The 17998-nt window shown below is 36.2% G+C and overlaps 1 protein-coding gene across 1 annotated transcript; it reads left to right on the top strand.

Moving 5' to 3' along the window:
* Positions 1 to 627: 627 nt before the first annotated feature.
* On the top strand, positions 628 to 17248 carry LOC134742912 (uncharacterized). The gene is made up of 6 exons (XM_063676121.1): positions 628 to 886; positions 9971 to 10176; positions 14004 to 14139; positions 14998 to 15131; positions 15634 to 15838; positions 17014 to 17248. Exons 1-6 carry the CDS (start codon positions 850 to 852, stop codon positions 17109 to 17111), a joined length of 816 nt encoding a protein of 271 aa, XP_063532191.1. The 5' UTR covers positions 628 to 849; the 3' UTR covers positions 17112 to 17248.
* Positions 17249 to 17998: the final 750 nt, after the last annotated feature.

Raw genomic sequence — 17998 nt, 5'->3', positions numbered from 1 at the left:
TGTAACAAAAAAAATGTACGTGATATAATAAAATTTGACCTCATACCTTATATTACTTTACCTACATTAATTAGCGTAATAATTTCACGTTCCATTAAGAAATTAATGAGACTTTTCCAACGTTCTTAATATGGGCTGATAATTTAATTTAATTACATCGTAAAAACATTATAAAACCCATAAAATAAACCACAATTTAAAATTAGGAATCTTATTAACTTTGAGCAGAATTCAGGATTATTTTGAATAAAAATTATTATTTATTATGTAACGAATGGTTAGAGCCCGCGGGACATGACGAAACAAATTAAAGAGATTCTCAAGAGATGACACCCGAATGGATATAAATACCATGCAATGATTTAACCGGAGATCTAGAGTGTAAGCGTAAGTTAAAGATAATTGAAGTGTGCGCCTTGCACCCGACCTTACGGTATACATAGGCACAGAACTTGTATGTTTATATAAACAATACAGTGTAAACAAAATATGATTTTCAAAAAGTAATAATCATTACAAAAACAATCATTCTTGAAAGCAATCGATCCAATAATCGTTGAATGTATTCAATTGTCACATCATCACTCAAGAATTGATAGTAAAATAACATAATACATAATTTATATTGACGGCCCAGGTCATGAAATAGTAATGGGTGGCGAGGGGTGGGCATTAACTGGAGAGTGGAGTCAAGCTTAGTAGCGAACCAACCTCCGCGACAGTCGGTCGTACGTCAGACGATTTTTTGTCTCTAAAATTACGCGACGAAAATATTAACGATTGTTATTGTGATGACAGTATTTGTGACATAAATAAGATGTGATCTAACTTTTCCTAAACTCTGTGAGGATGTTTGTCTTAGCAGTTCTCAGCTTACTTATACAAGGTAATTAACATTTTGTGGAAGACAACACGAAGTTTTGATTGATTTCGAGTTTAGAGTCGAGTTATTCCAATTTATTGGATATGGGGTTTATAATATTACTCTTAATTGTGGCGGATGCGGTATTAAAAAAGTCATCATTCTTTAGGAACATTAAAAGTATCGAAGTGAAGATTGGTTTTAAAAACCATGTAAGCCCCACGTTGGGCGCCAATGTTAAATAAACAGTTATTTTTAAATGCAAAATTCACATTAAATTTTCCTAAAATGATGATCATATTTATAATAACTGGTTTTAATTTATTTACTGTACTTAAGACAGGTTTTGTAAGTCGTACCCGGTGTAAATGTTTTCCGTCGACAGCTTTGTCGGCAATAACAAAGTTACTAGGTTCATTCCAAGGCGTACCGAGCTAATCTGAGCGAGCCTCCCTGACCTTTGTACATTTTTGTAAGAGATTTTTGTAGATTCCACCAGGTTTATGAATATATAAATTATTAAATGATAGTTGACTTTGTTAAATTATTAACATGATTTGTTAAGGAAGTTGAAAGCGTTCTAAATAAGGGGTGGCCGGGTGGTGCCTAAATGCAAGGCATAAGGGTCGGTTGTTTTTTTTCATAAGTAAAGTTATAGTGTGAATTTTATTCTCCCGGAATTAATGTAAACTAAGGTGTGGCCGGCGACAAAAAACTTTTACAGCTATCAAAGTACTTAAACTGTCCATATTTTCTATATTTATTAGAAATCTTTTCATATTCTTCTTCAGAAATATTGACTGTTAAACGGAAACTAAATTTTTACTAAAACATTTTGGTATATTAATAGAAAATAAAAAGCTGCTTTTGTCGGGTAGTTCATTTATTGCACTGGTATCACTAAGTAAGTTGCGGGCCGCAAAACATAATTTTTCACTAACTTTCGAGATTGAGTGCTCCCGCAATCGAAAAAGGTAGAGGTTATCAATTTGATCGCTTTTTTTGTAAGTGTGTAGGTATTCTACCCCAAAACTCCGTCATTTCTACCTACATTTATTTTAAGTTTTTCTCAAGCCCTTACTCTGAGAACCTCTGACTGGCCTGCAAGACCTTGACAGTGACAGTTGTTAGTTTACATTAATTCCGTGAGAATAAAACTAAGACTTTAATAGTGGCACAATGTTCTTGTTAAATTTAAGTTTCTGACTTTGAGAGCCCACCGAGTTATTGTCAAATACTTGGAAAACCACGAAGTTTTCGGATCTTTTTTTGATTTTGACTACTTTTCCTTACTAAATACACACTTATGTTACGGCAAAAGTTACTCAGCGCCACTTGCACCATCCCACTAACCCGGGGTTAACCAGTTAAACTGTTAACCCAGTTTTAAATTGTACTGGTATTTATGGTGTGTCCAGATTTAATCGGTTAACCCGGGTTAGTGAAATGGTGCAAGTGGGCCTAAATTACTCAAGTATTTTTAGCAAACTAATTTTTTAAAATTATTTTCTCAGTATAAGGGATTGAATTTCGTATATTATTTAGGTATTGCATTAGTAAAACTAGTTAGGTTTGAATTATTTATATGACAAAAAATAGATCGTGTTGATATAACCGGTACCTAACTAGTAACAATACTATAGGTAGGTATACTTAGGTAATTACTAGTCTCACGATAATTTTGAAACTAGATAATTACGACGAATGTATTGTATTATTTTATCATTAACTGGGGTAATTGGAGTAGTTTTAATTATAACCAACCTACGGAATGAAGTATAAACAACAAAATATGAGTGAGTTATGTGATTTGTATGTTTTATTATGTTGTTAGGTACCTACGTAACGATTTTACTGACCAAACAGTTTCTTTCTTACTTCCTTGATAATAATTATATTTTAAATATTCTACCTACATATAGTATTCTCTTGAAAAAGTGTTAGCAAAGCATAATTGCTGTTTTAATAGACAGCTAATTAGACACTCAAAGTTGCTTTTATCAATGAAGCTGTTAGTAGAACTAAGATTGAATGTAAATTACATGAATTCGCACTTGTTTGTCTCCAATCATTGTTAAAATAAGCCTTTATGCGGACAAGTCACGAACTGGAAAGTGCTTCCATGAATATTAAATGGACGATCGAGCTCTGTTGTTATAGCTTAAAGCAGAGCTCTGGTAAATAAAGACGACTGAAAGACCCAATACAACGCCGTGAGAATCTTTATTGTTGTAGATGACATTAAATATTAGGTATAAAAAAAAGGTATTATTTTTACATTTTAGTTAATTGCGTATGAAAATTGAAAACTTTTAAAATTTCAAAACGTTAAATTAGACTTGACTGACCTATATAATGGTCACAAAAGTACATTTAAAGCATAAAAAAAGCATTTGGAGCCCTTAGAAAAGGTTTCATGATTTTAAAACTAGATAGCGGCATAAAATAAAAATATACCTAAAATGCTTTTCATTTTTATTATGGTCATAAGAATCTAGTAATAGTTATATCATAGAATAACTTATACTAGAGCGGTACTGTCATAGTAAATTTTGTAACCCCAGTAAATTCACTGCCATCTGTCGACACACTTTAAAACTAAAAATGAAGATTTATAAAAATACGATAAAATGTATTTAAATATGGATAAATGTTTTTTTTTATTTGCATTAATTATTTTTATGATTTTGACCCATGTTCTTTCACTGATATGCGTTAAAATTGTTAAATAACAAACGAAACCGTCAACGCCATCTATACGACTGTAGGCCAAAGCTAGTAGGGCCCTCTGAAAGAGAATCAAACTTTTTATTGCAAACCGAGTAGTAAAGGCTTGGAACAAATTACCCTCAGAAGTTGTGAACTCTGCAAGTGTTAATCAATTTAAAAATAGACTAGACAAACTATGCTAACTGTGCTAAGTGAACTATGATTTAGACGTACCAGCATCAGCTGCCTGTCTAAAATGAAATAATAATAATAATAATAATAATAAATTTTCTTAATTTTCGAGGCACTTTTTTCCTTAGACTGTATATCCATCTATTACGGAGTTATATCTATCTTTGGTAATACTTATTATTTCTATGCCTATAATCATAAGCAGGATGCGCTAATCAAAAATTGTTTTATTACATCTTTATTCTACCGCATTCAAGAAATGAATAAATGATTATGATTATGCTTTAAAATGTACTTTTGGGCATATGACAGCGGCCACGAACGTCAAATTTCACATTTAAAAAAAGTAGTATAAAAGGTTTGAGCGTTCCGTGTCGAATCCTCTCGTATAATCAAGAAAAATCTGTGTAATTTATGTGTTAATCGAACAATCCATATAATGAACGTGTGTGATGAGTGTTTTGTCGAAGACAACGAGAAAAGTCCAAGGCCTTGGTGAAAAGTCGGCTCTCATGTGGTGATCGCAAGGAACACACGTGCCGGCATTCCCAAAACGAACATTTTTCAAGTAAGTGAGTGTGAATTTCCCATTTTCCCCTCTGTTTTTCCTTTCACTATTTTACATCCGCAGAATCAGTCAAATACAGTCCACTAAAAGCGCTCGTGACTGAAAAGCACAAAAAAGCGCACCGCAAAAATAAAATTAACTATATGGGAAAGATTTTCAAAATTTTGATTTAATATCACCCATAGTTTTGGTTATTTTATATGTTTATAGCTAAAATTGTATAAAGTGTTGTATCGAGGTTGTTCGTCTTGAATATTGACTAGTCTCTGCTTTAAGGTTAAATGAAACTGAATGAAATATGTCCGGATGGGAGAAGATCGCGCAGTCTGGAGGGCGTACTCTGGAGTACCAAGTGGCCGAAGACCGTCTGGACGCCCTAGGTACCGCTGGAGAGACGAAGTGCAGAAAGACTTCAGCGAACTCGGCGCCGTCGACTGGACAGAAACGGTTTTGGACAGAGTAGCATGGCGGTCTTTGGTGTCGGAGGCCAAGATCCACTTCGGGTCGTCGCGCCACAGCAGTAAGTAAGTAAGTAAGTATGCTGAAGACTAGTCAGCACCCTGCCATCTAAGAGCCTGTGGCCTGTACACATTGTCTTTTTAGACAGTCTTGATTCAGTATTATTTATTATTTCTCGATGCAGTATTATTTACCTACTGCCAGAGGAGCCACAGCATTCGTGTGGCTATCAATCGCACAATTGTATCATTTGATATTTATACCAGTCGCTTTTCGGTGAAGGAAAACATCGTGAGGAAACCGGACTAATCCTTAACAAGGCCTAGTTTCCCCCTCTGGGTTGGAAGGTCAGATGGCAATCGCTTTCGTAAAAACTAGTGCCTACGCCAATTCTTAGGATTAGTTGTCAAGCGGACCCGAGGCTCCCATGAGCCGTGGCAAAATGCCGGGATAACGCGAGGAAGATGATGATGATCAATCGCACAATTGTGTAGTTCGCCTTAATCAATTCAAAATAATAAAAAAATAATTGCAAGAAACTCGTCTCTTTAAGACAAAAGTTGGTCTTGCTAGGTTTCATAATTTGAAGTAATAGTTATCTCGTTTTTGCGTAGGTATTAAAGGTGATAAGCATAGGTACAATTTTGCACAAGCCTCATTTTGCTGATGTCTTACTTAATAAAGATATTTATTACTCTAAATAAAAGGTACCTAATCATAGAAATTTCTGAACATCTGCCATGGAATAAATCGCTACATGAAAATATGAAAAAAGATTTATTAAATTTCAATTTAAAACGTCTTTTATTTTCTGCGGATTCAATTTAAGCATGATATAATAAGCCATCCCACGAGGCGGCGAAATTATTAAAATGTCACGGATTTTCACATTACCCGTATTTTATGAGACGGCGTTTGTTGCTTATAATAATACATTTTGGGAAGAATAAGACTCAAAATTATGTCACGCACATAACACTTAAGTAGGTACATAAATTAATTAAACTTTGTTGGTAAATTATCCCAATCAGGGCTCTAAACTAAATGTAACTATCGCCTTGAATGTATTTGTATCCCTAATACACTATTATAATAAAGTTAATTAGCATTGAATTAGTTTTGATTACTGCCACTTCTATTAAAGTACATATACCTACTCCTATATTACTTTCATCTGACGTAGAGTAAAATAATAAGGGTAAGTACAAAGGTTTAATATTCTGTCATGTTGCCACGTCAAAACTTATATATTCTTCATAACTGAAGAATATATAAGTCATGGAGACTGTATATAGGAGCCAAATCTCTATGTATGAAAAGTGACCATCAAAAAACAGTAATTAGGCGGCGCCACCATGCACCGAAATACTACCAAAAACAACCTACGTAATTTGGTCGGGTTATTTGTTGCCTTATATGGTTCATGTTATACTCATGTCCCAGAGCCTAACTAGCGCCACCGGAGAGATTAGGAACTATTATTTAAAGCTTAACGCGGTCAGTTTTACAACAATTCTGCCATAAGAGATTGCGATCCTTTCTATACCATCCATAATATAAGTTCTTAAGGTTAATTCTTAAGTCAAACCAGAAAAACATTGACAAATATAACATTTGTCTTGAAGTTATTAGAGTATAGTGAAATTATTAGGAACGGTTGCCAAGAAAACCGTTCCTAATAATTTCAATCACGTAGCGACCAAGCACAAAGTAGCTACGAGAGCAGAATTCAGCGATAATACTATTTCTCATTGTATCCTTACTGTCAATATAAAATAAATCTTGACTCTTACTCCCTTATGTACGCAATGCTTCAGTGAAGCAATTCTGTAGGTCATGTATCATAAAGATAGATATTTACGATTATTGCTATAATGAGAATATTTTCACTCTTATTAGAAATAGATTCCATTTGTTGGTACTACTATTGTTTCTGCCATATTGATATTTTTGGTTATTATTTATTATTCAGAAGGCACTCGAATAATTACGTGCTCGAATATTATGGTTATTATCTAGCGCCTAAAATACCATTACAAGCTTGTAATAATATAATTACTGCTTGATTTTATTTTATAATAGGTATTATACGTATTTTAGCCGCAAGAGTAATAACTAATCAGAGTAACTTTATTATTTAAACTATTAGTTTCATTTCGAATTAATAATGTAGGTACTGTTAAACTCTCAATTCCTTACTCCATGAATTAAAAACAACCTTTAAAAGAGGGCGATGTAGATTTAGAAAAAAATTGAAAAATCGTTGCAAAAAGGTTCCTACGAGAGAAGGCTATTAACGTAATGCAAAATGTATGTAGAGGGTTAGTGGGAATTATACGATCCATTCTATATTTGCTCGTAACCCGTGGCATTGTAGGTACAAAGAAAATGTAGGTTGCAAATGTTTCCGGATTATTACGAGAATTATTACGTAGTAAACTGAAATAGACTAAAGAAAAAGAGAACAAGCCAAAGGAGGCTTGTCTTTAGAGAACTACCTAAATGAAATCCTTCAAATATCATTCTGATGTCAGTGTATGTCCGAATGGGCCTCCCCAATCGATGTACAATTTCGGTGTGAATAACATTACTGAAGTTAAATTCTTTATTGTGACAAATGAAGATGTCGAAACTTTTGAATTGAGTTTACGAGTATAGGCGAGATTCACTTTCTAGATTACAATTAAAATACCAGATCATATTATAATTTTATGCCTATTTCTAAAGAAATATTGAAAGCCCGAATGTATTTTTACTGCAAACACTTCCAAGTTGAAAAAGTAATCAGAAAATAAACTTAAATATTCAAGAATACATTGATTTTGAGTCTTGCTTCGTATTTTAAGGTCAAAAGAGTCATTAATATATTGGGGAAAACTAGTCATTGAAAGCTTCCGCAAAATTAAAATGTAAATATACCATGTATATATTTAGATTTTCATTTTGCTGAACAAATAAAAATGGTTCTGGGTTATGATTTTTTCTATGATTTGGATTCCATTTTGCCAAGGATGATGAATTTTATAATCAAAGATCACTCGTTTTGATAAATTGCAAAATTTACAACAATTGTTTGTCTTCTTAACATAATGACATTCTGGAAGTGAAACAAGCTTTTTTTAGTGAAAAAAGTGCTAAATAAAACACTTTTTTTTTCTTTTTTGGCATGCTTTGTGTCATTTCTAATACTCAAAGTTATAGTCATAGGTGGTGCAAATTTTTTTTTTGGCACTTTTTTATGATCCAAGTTCAAGTCTCCTGGACTCTCCCTACCCATTAAAGTATCAACTTGCTGAATTATCTTAAAGTTCAATATAGGCATAGTATATCTAAACAATAGATCCCTCCAGTAATTACAAACAAGCACACCATAATAGCTAAAGTAATGGCCTAGGCCCGTAGCCTGATACTGGAATAACGCTAACTGTAAAATAGTATAGTTGGCGTGCTTCATAGTCAACTTTTGGGAGAACTTTACATATTAAGCTAAGGTTTAAACAAGTTTTCCCCCTGTTTTAGGTACTTGTCTTAAATAATTGGTGCACAGTCCAGTTTGTAGACACTCCGGGGAAATAAACGTAGATAGAGTAGATTAAATTTGCACACAGCGCTTCGTCAAGAGGAGTGATTTTAATTACAATTGCCGGGTTTGAAGGTATTGGCTTTGGGTATACAGCAGCGGAAAAAAATTCTTCTAATTCCTATTTTCTTGCAGGCATTCATTTGAAAATCCGTGAAATTTAACTTTATATAGTATCATGTAAACAATGATTGTATCATCATCACGATCATATATACATACTTACGTCTCACTCCACGTAGCAATATAGGTAGCCACGTTAGAACAATGCGGATTGGGGATTTAACACACCAATTAATGTCGCATGCCCGCAGGCAATGTTCGCGAACTTTTACAAATAAAATCGGTTACGTCAGCCACTTGCGAGCACACCAGCGACAGCAACGGAGTTGAAAGCAGTCGCCGTGGCCGTATCGGCCGTGGAGTTTTATATTATATAATGTATGTTATAAATATTGAATTTCTTATTTGAAAATACTCAAAAGCGAATATTACCAACAATAAAACCTAGCTGGATCGCTTTCTCACCCTCGTTAGCCTCTGGTTTGAAAATTAAATCGAATCATTACTTTACAATTTAATACCCACCGGACTACTGCGAAAACTCGGGCAAACTAATTATTTGAAAAATGTACCCTAGTTTGATCGAATTGTCCTTTTCATACGCCCCTATATTGTAACTATCATCGAAATCGCTGCAGCCGTTTTTGAGAAATTACCAAAAAAAATATGCAAATGTATATGAAAAAATATGATAGATTATTTTCCGCCAGTGTACATAAGTTTAAGGAGAAAAGGTTACGAAATATTGTTTTCGGAATATTATTCTACATGTATATTTCACCCAAAGTTTTCCAATAAGTACAAACATTGCGAAAAAACATTTTTTTATTTTTTTATTTTATGAAATAGGAGGCAAACGAGCAGACGGATCACCTGATGGTAAGCGATTACCGCCGCCCATGGACACCCGCAACACCAGAGGGGTTGAAAGTGCGTTGCCGGCCTTTAAGATGGGAGTACGCTCTTTTCTTGAAGGTTTGAAGGTCATATCGGTCCGGAAATACCGCAGGCGACAGTTCATTCTTCTGTAATGGAATTAATGTATTGCTCATTTGGTTTGGTTTGGTGGTTTTGGTTTTGTATTTGGTGCACGAAAGCTAGTTTACTAAATATAGCAAAATTAAATTCTTTCAAGGCAGCCGTCATATCGAATTTAGGATAATACGCATAACAAACAATGTCTGCCTTTCAATTAGTTTGCGCTTTTAAATAAATTATTTTAATATCATAAAAATTAATTAATTTTGCTATAACTTGAAGAAATTCCTCTTGTTCATAACAGGATGGATGAGAAAATGCCTTCTACCATCAGTAATTACCATCAGTAATATTAGTTGAAAATAAATGAAAGAGAGGGAGGGGAAGACCCAGAAAGAGTTATATGAGCCAAGTAAATGAGAATGCAGGGGCCGTGACGTATCAGCACGCTAAAAGGCTGGTTCGGATCGACCAAGGGGAGACAACTTCATCAAGCTGCACCGACAAGAGCCCAGCTCTTAAAAATGAATGAATTTCTTAACAGAAATCTTTGTTGCAGAATCGTTACCGCTTCGTATGGTGCGCGTGTCGGTGCCGGCGTACCGCGTGCGCGGGCAGCCGGCGCAGCTGGACTGCGACTACGACCTGGGCGACGACGCGCTCTACTCCGTCAAATGGTACCGCGACAACGAGGAGTTCTACCGCTATATGCCCAAGTTCGACCCGCCGAAGCACGCCTATAAGATAGAGGGGGTCAAAGTTGATGTGAGTTTGCTTGAATATAATAGTACATACATCAACATAAAGAAACAATAACGAGAGTAGGTACAAGAAGTGTCAACTCCTGGAAAGATGTCAGCGCATTGTTGCTGCCATCTCCCAGCAGATTGAATACATCAGCAGATTCTCGAAGAGGTATAAGTAACCTGATCATCATCATCATCATCAGCCGATAGACGTCCACTGCTGGACATAGGCCTCCCCCAAGGCTCGCCACTCCGACCGATCCTGTGCCGCTCGCAACCACCGAATTCCCGCGACCTTCACCAGGTCGTCGCTCCATCTCGTTGGAGGCCTACCGGCAGTTCGTCTTCCGGCACGCGGACGCCACTCCAGAACCTTCCGGCCCCACCGGCCATCAGTTCTGCGAGCAATGTAATCTGATCATAAATATATAATCAATATGTATACCTAAGTTATTATCCTAAGTCTTATATAATTCGTTTGTAATACCTAGATTAAAATCATGCTTCCGACCGTCCAAATAGTGCGAAATAACAATCCAAGTAATACGAATGAACAGATCCGGATTGGTCCACTTATCAACACAAAAACAGTGGCGAAATGACGAGCATTTTAAGATTGGCTAAGCTCTAGTTTGTATTACGTGACTTAGCTACCTACGAAAAATGGCACTGGAACACTATTTTTATACTGGCCGGAAACATGCTGATGATGGCCTGGAAAGATGATAAAGATGATAAAAAACCGGCCAAGTGCGAGTCAGACTCGCGTTCCAAGGGTTCCTTACATTACACAATTTAAACAATGTATTTTTTATATGAAACGCGACTGAAAAAACCCGTAGGGTGGGATCAAAAACTAAGTAATTAAGTCCGACTCACGCTTGACTGCACATTTCTTATAGGTGTGATGGTAAGACCCAGTAGTTTCAGAGATAAAGGGGGGGGCAAGGTCAATTTTTGCCTATTTTCTTGAATAACTTCTAAACTGTTTATTCCAAAATTATAAAAAAAAAAATTTGAAATTCTCACAATGAGCTCTTTCATTTGATATGTAACATGATACAGTTTGAAAAACTTTATTTTTTAATTTTCTCATTTACTTTTAAAAGTAAAATTATTTTTTTTACATTACGTGTCCGTCTTTGGGCCACAAACTTACATATGTCTGCCAAATTTCAACTTAATTGGCCCAGTAGATTCGGAGAAAATAGGCTGTGACAGACGGACAGACAGACAGACAGACGCACGAGTGATCCTATAAGGGTTCCGTTTTTTCCTTCTGAGGTACGGAACCCTAAAAAAGATGTTATTTATCGGATCATGTCAATTTATATAAATAATTATATGAGGATGTATGTGCCTGCATTTACTGAGTTAAGTGATTTAATTGTACTGAACGAACATCTTGATAAAAAGCCTTTTATAACGTGCGCCGGGGATACTGCAACTTGAAATATGTACCTAATGGAATTATCATATTTTTCTTTTCCATGCAACTTTATTACTTTTCAAATATTGTGTTAGTGTAGAAAAGCTAGTATTCCAGAAGAATCTCACTTACGAAATAATAAATAAAAAAAAAAAAAAAAAAACGTTTATTTTCAGACAACTCATAGGTCCATAGCATTGTTAGTAAGTTCTTAACTAAAAATTAAAACTAAAATTATTAATACTAAATACTAAAAAACTAAGATACTACAACTAAAAAATACTTTGCCTTGTATGGCTACCTCAATCAAATGCGTAAAGCTCGAAAATATACTGCAAATTTGTTAACCAAGTCATGGAACATTACCAGACCAAAAATCACTATCTTAGTAGTTTTAGAAGTACTAAAATAATTGCATGTCGTAAGCGACTTTCTCATGGAATGCCTCATTAAGAGATATTAAAATAAGATAGATCTTCTGCCACATAAAGCTAAAGTATCGTTGAACGATATACCACAGTAAACAGCCTTATTGTACAGTCGCCATTAGATATATCAGAGCGGCCGAGGTGCTCAAAAATATCTAAACGCACCTAGCGCCTTTACAATAGAGGCGTGTTCAGATTTTTGTGAGCACCTTGGCCGCTCCGATATATCTGATGGCGACTGTACAAAAATAACATTTATTGGCGTTCTCTGAAGTCAAACTGTTAAATTTACTAGATAGAATTCATTCCGTAATCAGATTTGGCAAATTGTGTAATGTATTTCAAACTCAGCTTATCAGCATTATATCTGAAGAACTTTGTCAACAATAATAAGTTTTCTGAAAACTCGCAAAAACATAATTCTCTAATATAATAGGGATAACAATGGTGATATTTAGTCGTTTCATAAATTTTATATCGTAAATAGATCGAAAAAGAAATGAGCCGAAACCCAGACAATAGATGAGGGGCCGACTATTCAGCCACTGTCATCTCAGCATCGCTCGAGTATGCTGAATGAGAATTTATTTAAAAGGATTTCTGTACTGGATGCCTGAATAGGTAATCTCGTTATCTTATTATTTCGTTTATTCTTTGTTTACGTATTTTACGTATAGAATAGAGCTAATATAAAACACGATCTAAATTATTAGGGGTAAACTAAACAAGATTTGTGCTTCATATGTTTTAGTAGGCAGGTACTACCTATACCTGTATTTGCACCTCCGCTTATAGATTTTTCACCTTATAATTGCACATATCGTAAAATTAAGAGAAGAGCAACTTTCAATCCGGAGGTGATTCCTGTATTCCCTGATCAATATGACCTCGGTCTCTTTAAAACAAGAGTGAATAGGCTGTTACTGAACCGGTGAGCTCCATTAGGCCCTGTCTTCACTTTCCATCAGGTGTGACTAGGGCCAATCGCCGATCAGTTTATATAAAAAAAAAGGTAGCGGTTCAAACCCTGGCTCGTACCAATACGTTTTTCGGAACTTATGTACGAAAATTACGGAATATCATTTGATATTTTACCAGTCGCTTTTCAGTGAAGGAAAACATCGTGAGAAAATCTGACTAATTCCGATAAGGCCTAGTTTACTGTTTACCCTCTGGGTTGGAAGGTCAGATGGCAGTCGCTTTCGTAAAAACTTGAACCTACGCCAATTCTCGGGATTAGTTGCCAAGCGGACCCCAGGCTCCCATGAGCCGTGGCAAAAATGCCGAAACAACGCGAGGAAGATGAGTACAGTTCCATAAGTCCGGTAAAATACATAATGACGTATAACTGTGTCACTTTGTAATAATAATAAAAAATTAAATTATTTTCAAATTGCTTTCTTGGGATAGGAAATGAGGATATCACGTATCATTTGTGGTATATTATACAAAAAAAAATCAGACCTATTGTATGGAGGAGCCCAAACTTCGTAGGTTTAGAAAAATATTTTTGTTTTAATTAAAAAAAAAATGGTTGAAATGTAATGATGTGGTATATTTAGAATTGCCTCAAAAAGCCCTGTCATATATGATACCACACGCGACAAGTTTCTAAAAAAAAATTTGGCTCCGCACTGCCCTCCTAAGAGATTTTTTTTTTTAAGAACTGCGGGTCAAAAATTTTGTTTTGACCTCTAGTATGCGTGTGCCAAACGGCTAAACTGTAAGTACATAGATTTGCGTTTTTTGCGTACACCTTTTACTATTGTTTTGGTACTACCACGGCTCACTATGGCTCTGCGGCACCTGACAAAATATTATCGCGTCCCAAAATCCTATCCTATAAAAACAAGAGAATATCTGCGGCCTGAGCACGGTCGCATTTTTATCGCCTGTCACCATGCCAGTGCGAAAGTGACAGGCATAGTGACAGGTGATAAAAATGCAACGATGCTGACACCGCTGCTCATAATATTGTTATTTCCATAGGTAGCTAAGTCAGATGACCGCAAAGTGATCCTGCACCAAGTGATGCTGAAGACGTCGGGGCTGTACCGGTGCGAGGTGTCTGCAGAAGCACCAAGCTTCTCCTCAGCGGCTGGAGAGGGAAAATTCGAAGTTATTTGTAAGTTGTATTCTTCTCTTCAATTTAAGTGGTATCCTCTTGTCGGTGAAGTATTTTCCATTTCTCCCTATGGTATGCCATATCCTTGACCTCTTGATACGACACGACACCAGCTTTTTCCTTTTATTTGGTCTACGTAGCTGTCTGGGTCTGCCTCTGCCTCGCTTTCCTTTTATATTGTCTTCTGTGACAAGTTGTCGTGCCGTATCAAATGTCCAATCATTTTTCCCCGTCTATTAAGTTGTATTTATGTTTCTAAAATTATTAATGTTTTTTTTTTTCATATTAAGTATAAGATAAGTATAGGATAAGTAGGTACAAATATCATCATTGATGTTATGTAACATTGTCCCTTATGAATTAGTTACAATTTAAATCTTCGACTTTAAAGTACAGCTCAGGTACATAGGTAAAGTTGCGATATAATGTGTGAGTAATGCATTTTGTGCGAAAAAAAATTTCAAGGTCATCTATGCATAGTAGTAATGTCTTGTAATCTCTCTAAATTTTTCGGAATACATATCGAATCAAAACGGACGTTTTTATTTGATACAAAAAAGTAGGTTAGGATGTTATTCCATCTGTCTAATATCTTGGTCGAATATGTACATATTTGCGTCTCACATTTCGCTTAATGAGAGAGTAAGACGAATTGCACATTGGACAGCTGATGGAATACCAGACATTTTTTTTTCTTGAACGAAGACATTTTTGATATTACTTGCCTATATCAAAAATTGAAAAGTTCTTGAAACAAATAATATTCCTTGGCTCAGGAGCATATTTTTTCTGTGTATTTTGCGATTGTGTGCTATAAAATTTATAAAACGAGTTAAACAAGAATTTATTTTTTCTTAGATTTACCAAGAGAAGGCCCTAGAATAACGGGAAATGAGCAGGAGAACCGAAGAGGAGATTCATTATTTCTTAACTGCACGTCGGGTAGGTCATACCCGGCAGCCGTGCTCAGTTGGGACATCGATGGGGAAAAGGTAATGCAATATGCATATCAAGAATTATATAGCAAGAAACACGTACATAGGTACATACGTACGTACGTAAACGTTTTGCCTCCTCCTTTTTGGTACGGACGGCTAAAGAATGGTATGCGCTCCCGCCATCTGTAATCACTCATTAATATGGCCTCGGTCTCTGTAAAGCAAGAGTGAATAGGCTATTACTGAACCGGTGAGATCCATCTTAGGCCCTGTCTTCACTTTCCATCAGCTGTGACTAGGGCCAATCGCCGATCAGTTTATAATATAAAAAAACGATTAGTTCCAATAATGTCATGAATACCTACATAGTATTGAATTATGAATATAGATTCTTTAACCAAGAAACGTCACTTTTGACATTGACAGATCGGTATCGTAACGCTGTGACTTCTTATAAGCATTGATCGAATCTTGCGATATTTCCAGAGCTTCCGTAATTTTTTTCAGGATTCGAAATGCCCCCAACAGTTCACTGACCTCTTACTTTTTGGACTAGGTAACAGATCCGGAGCTCCTAGTGGAGTATCCCCCAACGCTGCACGCGCACGGGCTGATGTCGTCGGCGCTGGGCCTGCGGGTGCCGGTGGGGAGAACTATGCAGGTGCGGTGCACGGCGCGGGTCGCGCCCGCCTGGAGAGAAGGCAGCGAGGCTGTTGTTGGGAACAGCCAGCTGGCGGATAGCAAAGAGGCCATGTTGCTTGGTAAGACGATAGATGATACGATATAGACGGTATAGACGACGACTCTTTGTGTCTTGTGCGAGCTTTCCAAGCCAGCTCTAATGTTCTGCAGTAGAAATACTAATCGAATCGAATGCCAATATATGTTTCTTTTTCTATAATCATAAGCAAGTTAACCCATTAGCGGCCATTGTACCCACTTGGGTACACCTGGGTTAAGGTGTTAGATTAGATTTTCTACTGTAACTCTACCTAACAGCATTAAAAAAGTGGTGGGTTTCAAAAAGTGGGTGTGGGTGGTAATGGGTCAAGTACGGAATACTATAAATGATACAACCTATTTTGAAACAAAACACAGACTTAAAAAAATCCTGGACTCTATTGGAAAAAATTAAACCTAAGTAAGCTTCGACATAGATTACGTTGAAGACACTAAGCGGCTGTTCGGCACTTTGTGAGAAAGTAATTTCTCTCCGGACGACTAACGCGGGTTGACGGAAATGAAGCCCAGCTGCGAAAACTTTGTAAAACTGTATTGATGCGATTACGGACCTGCTACTAATAGGTCAGGGACCGGATTGCGGTATATTTTTCATACAGATTAATCGGTATCCAATTTCGGTATCACAGTTGTTTATGTATATTTTTGCACTTAATTTAGCTAATGTGATCAATCATTATGCTTACCTAAATACTATTCTACAATATCAAAGAAATATTGTGAATGCTATGACATAATAATTTTTATTTTTAGTTATACCGGTAACGGTCCCTGTAACCTGAGCCATAAAAAGTCTATCGTTATTTTTATTTTTCTTATGTTTATTATGGACTTGTAGTTTTGTCTATAGTACTAGCGAATATAGACGCAATATAACCCATTCACCCTTATAAAAGTATGAAATTTTAAGCAGTCAAGCTTACAAACCGGGCCTTCTTTGACGCAGGTACCTTGGTATGGAAACTAATGTCATGGAGTATTAATTTTTGGGAGCAAACGAAGCGATCAAGAGTTTTGCATTAGCTTCTGGTATCCTTTTGAAAATTTGTAATTTAAGAGCATTGAACAGTGAAACACAGAATAGTTTGTTGGATAGGTACTATTGACTGTATACATTTAAGTAAAGACAAATTGTCAATAACCGTAAGTAATTTCTGTGCCTACATTTATATTCACACAACTGTTATTGTTTCAGTAAAGAGCTCAAGCGAGGTGCCATCATCGAGCGTAATCCTGTTAACACTAGCCCTGGGCCTGCTTATCGCCCCGACAACGGCACAATCTGGGACGTGATAAATTATCTCCGGTTTTATATTAACAAACGTGATTTAGGCGTAACACTCCGAGAAGGCTGTGAAATCGATGTAAGAAAATGACGTCATTATGTATACTGCTGTGCTAAGCCAAAAAGGTAGATGTTTATTGTCTATAGCTCGTTCGCGTTAATAATGCAGTAAAATCATCATTCTCCGCCGGCTTAGCCACGCCCGTAATGAATCAAATAATACAAAAGGTAATCACGGTCTATATCCCGGTCAATATAAGTCTAGTGAAACTAACCGTGAATCATTCAAAACTAATGAATCAAATCGTTCATGATTTAGAAAGTCAAGTTCACACTGGTGACCAGTTGAAGGCATACTTTCAAATTAGCAACGATAAGATTGGTTACGAGCATTGCTAAGCCGTTTATTTTACCTATATTTTTGCTTAAAACGACGTTGATCCTACAACCTGTAGCACTGTAAGCAACCAACTACGTAAAATAGTAGGATTAATAACAGGACATAACCAGGCATCGTAAACTGCGAGCGAAATGCATTGAAGTACTAGGGTTTAATACTTAGTCAAGTCAAGTCAAATTACGTCATTTCAATGGATTTCGCTCGCAGTTTACGATGCCTGGACAACACACTAAACAAACACCTACATAATATCATAAAACAGACAGCCCCATATGCAGAGCGTGCATGGAAGAAGAGGAAACAATAAAACTCATTCTCCTAGACTGCAAACAGGTAGAAGTTTACAGGAGTAAATACCTTTTTTTTTTGACGCAGGGGTAAATGCATTTACGCATCTCGCCCCCCGGGCAATGGGGAAGCCCATTGGGGGGTGGTATGTGGGGCTCGCTCCTCCCAAAGCTCCCTCTGTTAGTCAGAGAGAGAGGAGGAGAATAC

The sequence above is a fragment of the Cydia strobilella genome, chromosome 7 (genome assembly GCF_947568885.1).
Source record: "Cydia strobilella chromosome 7, ilCydStro3.1, whole genome shotgun sequence".
NCBI lineage: Eukaryota > Metazoa > Arthropoda > Insecta > Lepidoptera > Tortricidae > Cydia > Cydia strobilella.
The sequence above is the reverse complement of the archived record's forward strand: the minus strand, read 5'-3'. Positions and strand labels throughout refer to the sequence as shown.

Coding starts and splice junctions, on each gene's coding strand:
- LOC134742912 (XM_063676121.1), top strand. CDS start 850: ATGTTTGTCTTAGCAGTTCTCAGCTTACTTATACAAG. Junction 10,177..14,003: donor TAGAGGGGGTCAAAGTTGAT/GTGAGTTTGCTT, acceptor TTATTTCCATAG/GTAGCTAAGTCAGATGACCG. Junction 15,132..15,633: donor GGGACATCGATGGGGAAAAG/GTAATGCAATAT, acceptor TTTTTGGACTAG/GTAACAGATCCGGAGCTCCT.